Here is a 15335-nt window from a genome sequence, read left to right as displayed (position 1 = left end):
AAATGACTTCTGTGAGCATTGAGCAGACTCCTGGGTTCCACACACTGATGCTTCTTCAGATAAAGGAAAAAGAAAAATGAGACATTTTATGAACCTTCTGTGTTCAAGAATCCCAGAATACCAAAACTGCTCTCATAAAGCTTTTATAAATATATTGCTGTGACAGGTGTAATGAAAAGAAGCTTCTCAAACATCCTAGTTGAGGTCATTCCTGACATTAAATAACATGTGAAAACATACAGGATACAAAAGAAACTGTATGGTGATTCCTGTCAAAAAGACCGAGAAGCTCTTTTTAGAAAGGAATGTTTGCACAACTATTAATACCAAATACAGTGAGTTCCTAGACCATAGGAAAGCACATTTTAATGGAAACCAAAAAAAAAAAAAAAAAAAAAAAAAAAAAATAGAACACAGTTCATCTAGAGAATTTGAATTTGGTGTCTCAGTGGATATAGAAAGCTTGCTGGAAAGAGACTTCGAATGTCTAATATTTCTGAAGTGAACAAGAGAGTCAGCCGCGTGTTAACTGTATCACACAACAGAGTGAATAGCTCTCAACGGCACTAGAGCTGCACCGGATATTTGCCAAGAGACCAGGTGTTGTTGGCGGATACAATATGTTCCACAGTTTGATGCCTGGGTTTTATTAGTGGAAGCTGAGGAGAGCAGCCCTAACAGGAGCTACGGAAAAGTCAGTGTTTTCTTTTCCATTCTCCTGAATCATGTACATGTGTTAAAAGTACAGAATGAGTCCCAAAATGTACAGCTAAGAGAACATCAACTAATTAGGCCACACTCACCCCTTTTAAGAGAATAATGTTTTGAAGAGTACAGTTCAAATGCTGTGCTCAAAGATTCTTTGAAGGTCATATGGTTTTTTTTTTATTACTGTTATTATTCAGTAGGCGTTTTATGGCTCATTTCAATAGCCATGCCTTACTGGCACTAATGACTATTAATACTTATAATGATCAAATAAATATTCATTCTTATCTTGTTTCCAGGGTTTAAATATTTCTTCTTGTTGAGTTTGGATAGCTTTCAGTGTTAAGGGACAGTACTGGAAACAGATTTGTGAAAACTACACATATGTAGTTATGTAGTAATGCCTTGATTTGCCTCAAATGCAACATAAAACACATCTGTTAGCCTTAAGGCTAACTCATCAGGATTCATTGTTCAGAGGTCTGGAAATCATCCTTAAAGTACTGCTCAAGTCTATAGTGTTCTGTTTGATTCCCACTTAGCAATGTAAGAGGCCTCAATTAGAATGTGGCCTTGTTTCCTTTAAGCGGCTTATTGGTGTCAGCAAAAGGAATGCATGTTCTTATGTTGGTCTACATTTGTCAAATTGAATTTAATTTGAGTAGTTTCTATTTTTGTTCTGATAAAGTATTTGCAAATACAATTTTGATACTGTGGGTTACCACTAAAAATTGCATTGTGTGACTGTGAAAGTGTATGGGTTTCATATATGATTAAGGATGTCAAACAACATTTTTCTATAAATTGAAATGATGAACACAAACTCTCTGGGATTTCTATTACAGAAATAAAAGAATAGTAATTCAAATATACACATATATCTATATATGCCTCTCTCTATATACATATATATGTCAATATAATTTGTAGTTTACAGAATATTGAATGATTTAAATCTGTAAATTTTATGATAGATTGTATGAAGACAGGGACTCTTCTAACCTATTTCATAGATGTTAACTTTACTTTTCCCCCTCCTTTAGGGTGTAGTTAGACCCACTGGGGGATATGCTGTGATGTTGAATTGGACAATGTCTTCCATATATGGACTTAAACCTGGAGAGGTAACCTGATTTTACGCTTACATTACATGGCATTTCTCTGATTAAGACATGCATTTGATTATCTTTTTATGTTTTAGGTATGGTGGGCAGCTTCTGACTTAGGCTGGGTTGTCGGACATTCTTATATTTGCTATGGGCCTCTTCTCCATGGAAACCCAACAGTTTTATATGAGGTAACAAAATTGAGGTGATACTATGTACTGAGTGTTCTGGATGAATTGACCTGGACAGTAAGAGTGAAAATCGGAGGGTGACGGGGAGCATTGTCTTACCTTCTTCACTTAAACAGTTATTTCAAAAGAGAAACACATGTGAAGAAAACAACAGGCAACTGTTTTAACTGTGTTAAAGAAAAGTCAACAGAAACAAAATTCTGGAGAGCATCCATTAACTAGCTCAAAATCTATCCCCGGAGATTTGTAAATGGTATTAGCAAAGGGATTAAAATGTTAGCATCCTAAAAGAGCATTATAAAACATTCTACGTAGACTCACATTTTTGTTTTTTGTTTTTGTTTGTTTTACATATATTGTGGATTTACAAAAATATTTGGCCTATTTTAATTAAATATTTTCCATGGTTTCTAATAACAGCTGTGCACGTAGAAAGAGAAGGAAGCGTAGAGTGATTAGATTCAAAGCTGCATGGTTTACAGCGTGAAGACTCAGATAGTGTAATTAAAGGCACCCTGAAATGAGTTTTCCTATGAGTACTAGAGGGTTACCCTCGGCGGCCTGTTTTCTGTAGTTCTATCTCTGTTTACATGAAGATCTATCAACGTACTCAACAGAGTTTCGCAATAGTTCTCAACCTGTGGGTTGTGACCTGCCACCCCCCTCCCCCGACCCCCGAAGCTATCTGAAAACACAGATATTTACATTACAATCCGTAAAAGGAGCAAATTTACGGTTATAAAGTAACAACAAAAATAATTTTAGGTTTGGGGGGAGGGGAGAGTCACCACATCATATGGAACTGTATTAAAGTGTTGTAGCTTTAGGAAGGTTGAGAACCACTGGGTTTGAAGATGGCCTCTGAGGTAAAGCTGCTTTTTAAAAAATTTTTTAAAATTTATTATAATTTATTCAGATGGCATCTTGAATGTTATGCCCTCACTTGTATCTTCCTGTTCCCACCCTACCTTCCTCTTCTGCCCTATTTTCCTCCCCTAGACCTCTGAGAGAAGGAGACCTCCTCCCCCACCATATGAACACAGCCTATCAGGTCTCATCTGGATAGCCTGCTTCCCCTTCCTCTGTGTGCCTCCAGCCCTAGCATTGGTGGGATAGTGGCCTTACAAAGCCTGCTTTATTTTTAACCATGACTGATAACCTGGGTTTAAGCCACAGAACCCACAAGGTAGAAGGAAAAGAGCTGACTCTTCCTGCTTTAAAACTCTTACCACATGTGCACCACTACACAAACATGCATGTGTGTGTGCACACAGAAAAAAATATGAAGTTTTTAATACTTCCTAAAACATCTGGGTATGATAACAAGTATGGCAGTCTCTTAGATTCTTGTTTAATATGATATTGGTTTTTTTTTTTTTTTTTTTTTTTTTGGAAAGTATAACAAGACGGAAAATATAGAAATCTTTACAGACTCCTATTTAAGTGAAAACCTGCTGAAGTGGGGCTAGAGAGATGCTTCAGTGGTCAAGAGAGCTTAACGCTTTTGCACGGAACTGGGGTTTGCTTTCCCAGGGCACATGGCAGACAGGTCAAAAAAGGCTCATAACTCCAGTCCTCTGGGATCTATGAGCCTCCTCTGGCCTCCACAGGCACCTGCACTGCACAAATGCACAGGCACACTCACTTCTCCCTCCCTCCTGTCTCTATCTACCTCTCCTTCTCTTCCCTCCCTCCCCCCTCACACACATACAAGTAAAAAATAAAAATTAATATAAAATGTTTTTTAAATCTCATCACAGGAAAGACATAGGAAGATCTTCGGTTGTCGAAACTTTTTGCTTCAAAAATTTCCACATGAGCATCTGTCACTCAAGGAAGCTATTGATATATTGCTTTGAAATAGTCACCCTATGCAGCAGTATAATCTTACATTTTCACACTTGACAATTTGTTTTCAGTTCATATAAGTGAGAGAGAAAGTAATTTCTTAAGGTCTTAGAAAGAGATGGAGGAATTGGAAGTCTTTTGGTTCAAACAACATGCTTCATGAGCATTATTTTAAAGTACCGCTTGAGGTTTGAATAGCTATTTTATTTGACAGCACTTTACTAGGTCCTCATAAAACAATTATGGAGCATATTTCAGTAATAATCTGACGTAAGTTTAAAAGGCCAATGGGAAGGCAGCTTCTCAGTCAGGCTGTCTCCTGTATCAGCAGTCTCTCACTGTGTGACAAGGACTATCAGACTGAGCAGACTGACAAGTGGGGTGTGTGTAGAAAGGCACCCCAACTATTTACATATTCTCTTATATTAAGAACTGGCAACTCAACAATTACAAATGCAACAACAACACAATAGCACGTGAGGCCATTCATTCTCCACGTTCATGAAATCCTCCTGAACAGCACTGTACCGTTTTATGACTCCCATCATTTTCAGTTGTCTCACTTTCTGTCCCTTTAAAATGCATTAGACTTTGAAGCAAGTGTTAAACCATCTCACACTATTCTGCTTTTCTTACACAGTGTTTTCAAATCCTGCCAACTTGATAGACATTCAGATGTTTCGCAATATAACACACGAAACAATCTTGACACATCTGCTCCATGCTAAGGTTTTTGCAACACGTAAGATTTTTTTTTTTAAAGATAAGTCACCCCTCTTGAAGAAAAAGAAAATAAATCCTAACACTGAAAGCTTACTTGGAAATGTAACGTTGCCTGTTCAATTTTGACAAGGCAGAAGTTGTTAGTAATAAGTGTTCATGGCTCCTAAGCTGACCTCAGAATTGAAATACTTCCTTAGAGTAAGGGTATCTGATTTTCTATTGGCTTTCCATTATTTTTCTTGCTTATTTAAAATACACGCTAACACTATCAAGAAAGCTTGCTGCTTTTCTTGGAATAGTGTTCTCAAACAGTGTAGAGGATCTATGAACATCCGTTGTATGTCTGAAACATTAAATACTTTCTGTGCATTCTGAACTTTCCCCCTCCTTACGTACAATGGAAATGTGCTGTTTTTCCTGGCCTCAAAACAAGCCTCTTGATTGTTATCACTTGTAACTTTCGCATCTTCATGTTCTTCCCTGTACAAGCTAGACTCTGGAAAATGGCCCTCTCCACCTCACCTCTGCTCCCTAATCCTCCACCTGTGCTACATCTCACTGTAAGCTGGCTTCAGTCTGTATCACTTCATGCAAGCGTCTGTTCCCAGACGTCACTATGGACTTTATAAGTGCTAGAGTCCAAGACCTTTGCCATCTTTCTCAGCAGTCATCAGCCATCATGACTGATATCTTTCTTCTTTCTTATTATTTTTCCCCTCACTATCTATGCAATTTATTTTTCCTGGTGTACTGCTCCTTTGTCTGCTCTTCCATGGAATTGTTTTGATTTTGGGGGCATGAATCGATGGATTGATTAAAGCTACGAAAAGTATCATGTGTGAGAAGTTAATAGCAGAATCATAGGTGACATAAAGGCAGCTGCATCACAAAAATGCACATCTTGCCATGACAAGTTACATGACAAGTGACAAGTTACAAAACTATAGCCCTGGAACTCCTTGTATGACTTTCATGAAAGTTTGCTGACCAGAAAAAAATCTCTTCCATCAGTGGGTCTTTACTGTTTTTCTTTACTTCTCTCTCTCTCTCTCTCTCTCTCTCTCTCTCTCTCTCTCTCTCTCTCTCTCTCTCTCTCTCTGTGTGTGTGTGTGTGTGTGTGCGTGTGTGTGTTTATGCTCATTTAAAATAGATTCCTCCCCTCCTTCCAACTCCTCTGAGACCCTCGCCACTTTGCTACCCAAACAAATACACATCCCTTCTTTCTCATTAGAAAATACACAGCCATCTAAATACTACTGCTACTACTACTATTACTATTAAATAACAACAACAGCAGCAGAAACAGCAACAATAATAATACAGAATAGGAAAAAACAAACAGAAAAAATATAGCCAAAGAAAAAGCACAGGAAACAAATAATATGCAGAAACACATATATTAGCACATACAGAAATCTTGTAAGAATATTAATCTAGAACTATCACATATAAGCAAAGGACTTCAAGGAAAAAAGAAGTCCAGACAAAGAATTATGAGACACCATTTTTCCAAAAATACCACTGAGTTCATTTTGCATAGACAATCTACAGTTGCTTATGGGACCAGAGGGTTAAATGTCCCACCTTTTATTGTCTCCACTATAGATCTCATCCATCTCTGCCCCCGTTGAATCATATTGTTCAAACCCCCAAACCCAGCCATCACCAACCATCCATTTTATTTCTTCTCCCTATGCAGATCCATCCTTTATCTCCCCACTCCTTACTCCTTACCTAATCTCTGTGGTTATACAGATTGTAGCCTGATCATTGAAGACTTAATAGCTAAGATCCACATGAATAATACACATAGCATATCTGTTTTTTTGGGTCTGGGTTACTTAACTCCGCATGGAATTTTCTATCTGCATCCAATTGGTTGTAAATTTCATGATTTTCCTTTCCTTCTTTTTTTAACAGCTGAGTAATATTCTGTTGTGTAAATGTACAACGTTTTCCTTATCTATTCATCAGTTGTTGGGCATCTAGGTCATTTCTAAATCTTGGCTATAATGAAGAGAGCTACAGTGAACATGTTTGAGCAGATGTCTCTGGAGTAGGATATAGTCCTTTAGGTATGTGCCCAAGAGTTACCTAGCAATTTTTTCTTATTTGTGAGACCTCAGGTTGAATGGTGTCGCCTCTTGAACAATGTCTCTGTCTCCACCTGTGCCTTTTATGTGGTGTAACTGACCGTTGAACTGCATGTACTGCAGCACTGGCCACATTGTGCTGCAACGATCTCACGACATTAGAAAGGTGTAAGGCAATCAAAAGCTAGTCCTCCAGTACAGTATATAATGCATGTTAAGCACTGCATTTATACTTTGGAATTAATTTGAATTCTCTTTCTCATTTGAATCTTTCTTTTCTCAAAATTGTTATCATTTTGCAGTCTTGATTTCTCTTCCTTTGACGTAAAATTGGGACTATTAGGATAATTTTATTAGCTCATTCATTCTCATTTTCTCCTTGATAATCTCCGTATAGATATTCCAAATTATTACTCTCTATCAGAAAAACCGTTTTGATTTTTGATTTTTTTAAATTTTTATTATTTAATTAATTTATTCAGATTACAACTAAATTGTTATCCCATCACTTGCATCCTCCTGTCCCTCCCTCCCTCCCACTTTCACCCTATCCCCCTGGCCTAGGTCTAAGACTGAGGGGGGACCTTTATATTTTCAACTTTTTAAAAAAATTTTTATTATTAATTTATTCTTGTTACATCTCAGTGGTTATCCCAACCCTTGTATCCTCCCATTCTTCCCTCCCTCCCCTTTTCCCCTTATTCTCCTCCCTATGACTGTTCCTGAGGGGGATTACCTCCCCCTGTATATGCTCATAGGGTATCAAGTCTCTTCTCAGTAACCTGCTGTCCTTCCTCTGAGTGCCACCAGGTCTCTCCATCCAGGAGACATGGTCAAATGTGAGGCACCAGAATACGTGAGAAAGTCATATCCCACTCTCCACTCAAGTGTGGAGATTGTTCTGACCATTGGCTAGATCTGGGTAGGGGTTTAAAGTTTACCGCCTGTATTGTCCTTGGCTGGTGCCTTAGTTTGAGCGGGACCCCTGGGCCCCAATTTGCCTATCATAATGTTCTACTTGTAGGTTTCTAGGACCCTCTGGATCCTTCTACTTTGCTATTCTCCCATGCTTCTCTCATCTAGAGTCCCAATAGGATGTCCTCCCCTCTGTCCCAGTTTCCTGGTAAGTGAAGGCTTTGGTGGGACATGCCCCTTGGGCTAGTATGCAGATATAAGTGAGTATATACCATTTAAGTCTTTCTGCTTCTGGGTTAACTCACTCATTATGATAATTTCTAGCTCAATCCATTTATCCACAAATTTCGGGAATTCCTTGTTTTTAATAGCTGAGAAGTATTCCATAGTGTATATGTACCACAGTTTCTTTATTCATATTTTCAAGTTTTGTCAGATATCTGTAGATGATCCGTATGTACCTTATGCTTGAATGGCATTAATTATTATCTGAACTCTCTCAAATTCCATGATTCCTGAAAAAACGTCGCTATCCATATACTCAATAAATCTGTTAAGGTTGCCTCTGTCTATGCATTGTTCTTTCTTCTCATATTCTGTTGACTATTAAACTTATTTGAATCTGTTGTTTGTGCTTTTTATTTATGAGAAGAGTTTTTTTTCTTACTCATGTCTCTTGTCATGGGTAAAACATCTTCTCAGCTATGGTGAACAAGTATATTATCTCGGCTGATATTCATACTCTGTTTGGAATTCCATTATGATGTGTAACGAGGAGCCTGATGGCTTATTCCAGATAATCACGAGTCTGGGGATCTTTCAGAAAGATTATTCTGCCCGTCATGTTACTCCATTCTAGGCTATCTCTACCCTGGTTTTCCCCTACTCCCTCTTTCATCAACCTTTTACCATAATATATATGGCTACAGGAACTGAATAAGCAACAGTGTACAGTGATCATTTTCAAGTAAGATATAATCAACATTTACTAACTACCTACCCCAAACACATTTTACATGTCTTAAAAGTTTTCAGTAGAACATACTTCAAGATGTTTATTGTCTTATGACAAATAAACACACACATTCACATATGTATGTTTCCTCACTACACTTTAGTTAATTTAAAATGATTGAAACTATTTTTTTTTATTTGACCATGTTGGATCATACAAAATCACCAAAAAGCTATAATGAAAATAAAATCATTGCAATCTAATAAGTATTCTTTCGAATAATCTATAGATTAAATAAATACTCAAGAAAAATGAAATAAATGTACAAATGAATAAGAAGATAGATCTATATCATGTCAAAATTTGTAGGGCACAGTGAAAGCAGTGCTGAGAGGAAATTCATCATACTAATAAGATACAGTAGAAATATGAGAAATATCAAATAAAGAATCTAAGAGTCCATCTCAAGAAACTAGGAAAAAATGATCAAAATAAACCCAAAGAACTTGGAGAAAATAAATGGTAGAGATAAGAGCAGACAATAATGAAATTGAAACAGGAAGGCTGGCGGGAAAACTGAATCACAGAGTGGCTTTCTGAAATCAAAGTGACAAACCTATAGAGGTTCAAAAGAGAAAATTAAGATATAGATTTCCAGTACAAAAGGGACAGAAGATCTCATGAATGCTGCTGAAGCTATAAAAAGGATCATAAACACCATGTTAGGACTAATGAAATGGATCAGTTTTTCTCCAGCAGAAACAGTTTGCCTTCCAAATATGAAATAGATCATTTAAACATCATCATTATTAAGAAAATCAAATATGTGATGGACAGTACTTCTTGTAAGAAATCTCCAGTCACAGACAACTTTCCTGGAAATTTTAAGCAATGTTTAAAGAAGTCATAATTCTGTAAAATCCTATCCAGGAAGTAGGATATGTACTATGTAGTAATAGAAAGTGCTAGATGAGTAAGTTCAATTTGTCCCAAGATTGAACTCCCTTCCAATTTTTGAAAATCACCCTAATGTGACTTTTCTCATATATCTGTAAGAATCACAAGCTAAAAAATAAGGGTCATACACTCATGCCTATTAATATAGAAATCACTTGATAAACTCAACATCCATTTGTAATTGAGAACCCCGAAGGATAACAATAGCACCCACAACCTGAAAAGGTTCATTTAAAACTGCACAGTAATCATCGTACTTAATGAAAAGTAGTTGGAAGATTTCTCCCATGGTTTAGGACAAAGCATGATGTCAGCTTCCAAGATTCTAGTTAGCATAATTATTGAATTTGTGGCCAGTTGAATATAACAATTATGGGGAAATACAGGGCATCAGTATCAAATAGGGATGTATTTACAGATGGTAGGGTTATATAAGTGAAAAGTTGCAGACTGAATAAAAATAATCCCACAGCTATTGAATTCAACCCAATCCTGGGAAACAAGTAAACATTCAAATATCTGTTGAGTTGCTACATATTGGCAGTGAGTACTTGTGGCTGAAGGGGGACAATACAGGGCCCTGTGGAGATGGCTCTTTATCTTCACAGCATCCAGATTAGATGCAGTAATGTAGTTTTTCTAAGAACCTAACTACAAGAAAAAAATGGAAGAAAGGTCCCTTGTTTATTTCTGTATTATTTCCTATAGTGCTACAAACTCTACTATTTTTTTTTTTAATAGTTGATATAAAAGGCAGGCACAATGGCATATGTCTGTAATCCACAGGAATCAGAGGCAGGCATGCCTTTGTGAATTCTAGATCAGCATGGTCTACAAAGAAAGCCTAGGATAGCCAAGACAGAGAAACCCTTCTTTAAAAAAAAGTTGACATAAAAGTTTAAAAATAAAAAAGCACAGCTTCAATGAGTCCCAAACCTTTTAAGAACATAATGTCATTTACATAACATAAATGACCAATCACCTTTTCCTATGGCTCCTGGGGTCCTATTTTTGTCATCTAACACCATATAGAACTGTGACTTAAATGGGGCAGAGATCTGCCAGTGGTTAAATGTTTCCCTCTGTTAAAGCTCCACGTTTATTGTGATTGGATAGCATAATAGTCTTTTTCTCGAGGGACTGGCTCTTAAATATTATGCATTAAATGCCACAGTTTATAAGTATCACATCTGCTCTGATATTTCAATTTTTGCTTTCCTCAGGCTGACTGAAGTGGGCCTCTTTTTTCCTTTAGTCTTCCACTAAATCATCCAGATTGCTTCAACTTTGCAAATACAGTGCTGTCATTCTATAAACTCTGTAGGCAAGGAACATTTGTCATTTCTGCCTGGTACAGTGCCTTCTGGGAGGTAGATGAAATAAAACATTTTAAAGAGGGTTTACTGGCTTCGTTGACATGTAAACTGCAGAGATAGTTTTAGCTAAGTTATTAATTTTTAAACTCACATTATTAAGTTAAAAAGAATCTTCATATCTCTTTAGGACAACAATTTAAAACAAAAAGCTTTGTCCAACTTTTGCCACTCTTTTATTCTAATTACCTACTTTATAGCATTATCTTTGTGCTGCCTATAAAATACTTGCAGCATCCCTTCCATATAGTAAAACTTACAGCTTCTCACATTTCTCTATGTAGTGGTGAAGTATACACGGAAAGTATCACATCTTTCCATACACTTCAAGTCACAATTCCATTTTATACGATAAATAATACAATTTAATTGCTATATAAATAGTTGTTAATATATTAGACAATGATGACAAGAAGAAATAATTTCTTACAGTGTGGATTTTCCCTAATATTTTAACATCCACGGTTATTTGAATTCACAGTTCCAGAATCAATGGATAGAAACAGATAACTATGTTTAGTGGTACTTTAAGTTAGTATTGTACAAAATATTTTACTTATGAAGCTACACGCCTGTGTTTAAGCACTAAAACTATAATCTTTACATAGAAAAGTAGTTTATCAGACTACTGGCATAGTTTTCAGAGTGCTAACCTTTCTAAAAAATATATATCTATAACTTAGCTTGATCGAAGTTTCATTTTTATGCTTAGTGAATCATGATATTTGAAAGGCATAACGTTAGGGTGAATTGGTGTCTTGGTATGTTGTCCTTCCTTAGTGATGAATCCTGATTTAACAAAACTGATGCCCCAACGCTCTAGGAGATTTGCGGTTCATTATGTGGCAAAGCATCTGGACTTTCAGGACTCAGTTCACAAACAAAACCTCTTTTCTAATGCAAAGAGCACATGCCATTTTATGAATGAATAACCAATGAGCTTTTATTTCAACAAAAATAATTTAATATGCTATAAAATTTAATTAGAATTTCAGTAAATGGTTAAAACTACATTGGATGTTTAACTTTTAGATACAAAACATAAAAACAAACTTGAAAAAATGTTTCAACACTGATGAATACAATAGACATTTAAAACGATTTTTTTTTTTTTATCCTGTAAGTGGATATGTCATTCAATAGCCGCAGGGTGAAGACATAACTGAACATTTCAGCTGCCAGATGACTTCCACATTCAAACTACATTAATATGTCCCTCATTAAAAAGAACAAATAAAATCCCTTATCTAAATTTCCACTACAGCACTGTGAGTAGCAATGGGCACTACTGTTTTCTGCTCTGTGTTCATCTCTCAGTGTTTGCCCTCACTTACTATCTCTTCTTTATAACTTAAGACTTACCCTGTAGTTTTTCGCCTCTTTCACCGTTGCTCCACCATGACAGCATTTCCCGGTATCTCTTCCTCTTCGTTTCCCCAAAGCTTGCGAGGATTTTCAGTTCTCATCTCTCTTTGGTCACAACATTATTTCACGATACGATCATCATCTCCTATGATTAAAAGGAAGTTTAATGTATTTTTCATTCTATGTATGTGAAAGCTCTGAGAAGGCAGTAGGTCCTTTGGAGCTATAGTTACAGACAGCTATGAGCTGCATGACGTGGACCCTGGGAGCTGGACTGTGGGTCTTCTGCAAGAGCTGGACAGTGCTCCTAACTGTGGAGCTATCTCTCCAGGCTCCCACCATCCCCTCTTAGTTACTATCCTCCTTTTCAAATCTTGCTTCTGTATTTTTAGTTATTCTTATGTTCATTGCCCCCATGAATTTGCCTATATGTTCTTATTTCTCAAAAGTAGTTTTTGGTTATACACTAGATCTCATTCTATGTACATTTCCTCAGCAAAACACTCTTTGATTTCTTAGATAAGATTAACCCCCTTTGGTCAGTAGTCCAATACCTTGTTTTATGCTCATTTGTTGCATACATTCCAGTCCCTTTCATTTTCAGGCTCTTTTAGTATGTCTGCTTGCTCCTTTCTGCTCTCGCATGGACTAGGGGCAGGAGTGGGGTCAGAGTGGGAAGAATCATCTGACTTTTCCATAGCACCAGGGTTCAACCTCAAAGGTAGTTCTTTATACCCATTCTTTTCTGAATAAATAGTTATTAATGAAATTAGTGAGTGAAAATATAAAAAATATTAAAAATTTGACTTAAAAGTTTTTTCCCCTAGATGAGAAATGTATAATTTCAGCATTCATTTTCATCAAAGCACTTCATGAATGGCGCATTCAGATATATTGCATATTTATAGGAAAAGGTTTACTGTTGTTAGTTCATTTGAATATATTAAGAATACTCAATTTTGTATATAGTAATTTACAAAGTTTCTTACAACCATTTTCATATTCTTGAGTAGAAGAAAATGATCTGAACCTCTTCAGACTACTGTTTTATTAATGAAATGTTGATTGAAGCAGACCTGATCCCAGTATTATCTGGATGAGGGCAAATGTTTGTTATAGTAGCTAATTAACTATCTTTCTGTCCCTGTGACAAACTATGTAAGGTAATCAGCCTAAAAATAAATAGAAAATATTTGTTTTGGCTCATGATTTCAGTGGCTCTAGCCCATAATGGCTTGGTTTGACTACTTAGTGCCTGTGGCAGAACAGTACGTGACAGCAGATGTACATGACAACACAGAAAAAAAGACAGAGGAAGGTGTAATTGCCACAGTTTCCCCTTCAGGACCAAAGTTATGTTCACAGGTTCCCCTCCCCCCCACCACTTCCAAAAAGTTCCCATCAGTTCCTATGACAACCCTAAGGAGGCAGTTGAGCATACCACACCAGCCTTTGGATATACATCAGACCAAAATATAACTTAATATTTCATTAAAAAAAATTGTGATACCTGAGCAGCTCTAATATCTTAGTGTCAGGCACAAATGGGTCATCACATGGTGAATATATGCAGATAGTCTTTTTCATCTTTGTTTTCTGTTTATTGTTTGCCTACCTTTCTCAAGTGCTATCTGCAGAACCAAACCAAAGATTATTTCTCAAGGACAAAAATTTCTTATGGACCCTGCTTTTTTTTTAATCTTTGCTGTGCACCAGGTGCAGATGCGTATCTTATATGCACATTTTCATTTCAGAACACAGTGTACCCATGAATCTTCAGTGGCAGCAGTGCTGTTGAGCAAGAAGTTAGCTGGTCATTTCATGGCTAAATTATTACCTGGGTTCAAATGATAGATAGTATTAGTTTTGGCGTCTGTTAAATCTATTGTGAGATTAAGCTGTAGACTAGTTAGTATACTTGATATTGACAGAACAATTGTCATTAAAATATAGTAGTAATATTTCTGGAGTCCTCAGAAAAGCCAGAGAGGTAGTGCAGTTGGCATACGACTTTCCTAGCATGGATAACGTCCTAGGTTGTATCCTCAGCACCACTTAAACCCATTATCCTAGGGGGACGAAAGATAATTCATTCAAGGTCATCCTCAGCTTCATAGTGAGGCTGAGGCCAGCTTGGGCTATTTGAGTCTGTTTTTATAAGCAAATGGTCAAACAAGCAAAACCTGAAATCCATTAATAAAAAAAAAAAAAAAAAAACAATTTTTTTTGTGCTTTGCATTTGCTTCAGTTTCACCAAGTGTAGATCTGTCAGTGGCAAGTGTTTCCCTTAAATTCTTCAATGTTCTCTTCAGTTAGGGTGGGATGGTTATTGATAATACTTCAATAATTAACTTCAAAGGAATACACTACACTCTGCCTTATTGGACAGAAAATTGGTTGCAAAAAGTAAAGCGTAAGATTTTGAATTGTTATGTAGAAGCATGCTCACTTGCCTGGAAATTTTAATATCTGCCTTTATTTATCGGTATGGCCCTGGGTAAATTCAACGTCCTTAGGCACGTATTTCTCATATATGAAAGGAGGAAGTTAACACTCATTATCTACTTTCCAATTCTGCAACGCGTTTTTGGATCATTTTACTTTTTCAGAATAAAATATATTACATGATGTAGTGTTTGAACTTTTTTGTCTGGGATTCGTTCTAGCTTTGGGATTTCACTCTAGTTTCTTTTCAGAGGTTACTGATAATGTTGTATTTATTGGAGGAATTGCTCTTGCATGCTAAAGTCTGGATGGCAAGCTCCCTGCAACTTCCGTGTCTATTTGGCTTCAGGCTAGTGACTTACCTGCTGAGCCTCCGATTTCTCACTTATGATGATTAAGAGCAGCAATCCTTCTGTATCACATAAGGGATCAAACCACACGAAGCGTGTAGGAAAAGTGGCAAATCATGAAGCCGAAATTGACGTGGGGAGAGCATCTTCTAAGTCATGACACAAAACTGCAAACTACTTTTCTCTAGAATGGAATACTAAATTTAAAACACAAAGCCATTCACTCCTCTGCTCTCCAGCTGCTATAAGGTGAGGAGTTTTAAGTATTCCACATTTCTTCTTTCAAAGCCTGTTTGTCCTTACAGC

The 15335-nt window shown here is 36.7% G+C and overlaps 1 protein-coding gene across 1 annotated transcript in view; it reads left to right on the top strand.

Annotated features, from left to right (window-relative positions):
• Acss3 (acyl-CoA synthetase short chain family member 3) overlaps window positions 1-15335 on the top strand; it is a 158378-nt gene that overhangs the window by 75351 nt on the left and 67692 nt on the right. Inside the window, exons 6-7 of the mRNA XM_051172695.1 lie at window positions 1752-1832; window positions 1910-2005. Coding sequence (XP_051028652.1) covers window positions 1752-1832; window positions 1910-2005 — 177 coding nt within the window. The remainder of the gene's footprint in view (window positions 1-1751; window positions 1833-1909; window positions 2006-15335) is intronic.

Source organism: Acomys russatus, chromosome 31 (genome assembly GCF_903995435.1).
Source record: "Acomys russatus chromosome 31, mAcoRus1.1, whole genome shotgun sequence".
NCBI classification, from domain to species: Eukaryota; Metazoa; Chordata; class Mammalia; order Rodentia; family Muridae; genus Acomys; species Acomys russatus.
Note: the sequence above shows the minus strand (reverse complement) of the source record. Positions and strands in the feature narration are given on the sequence as shown.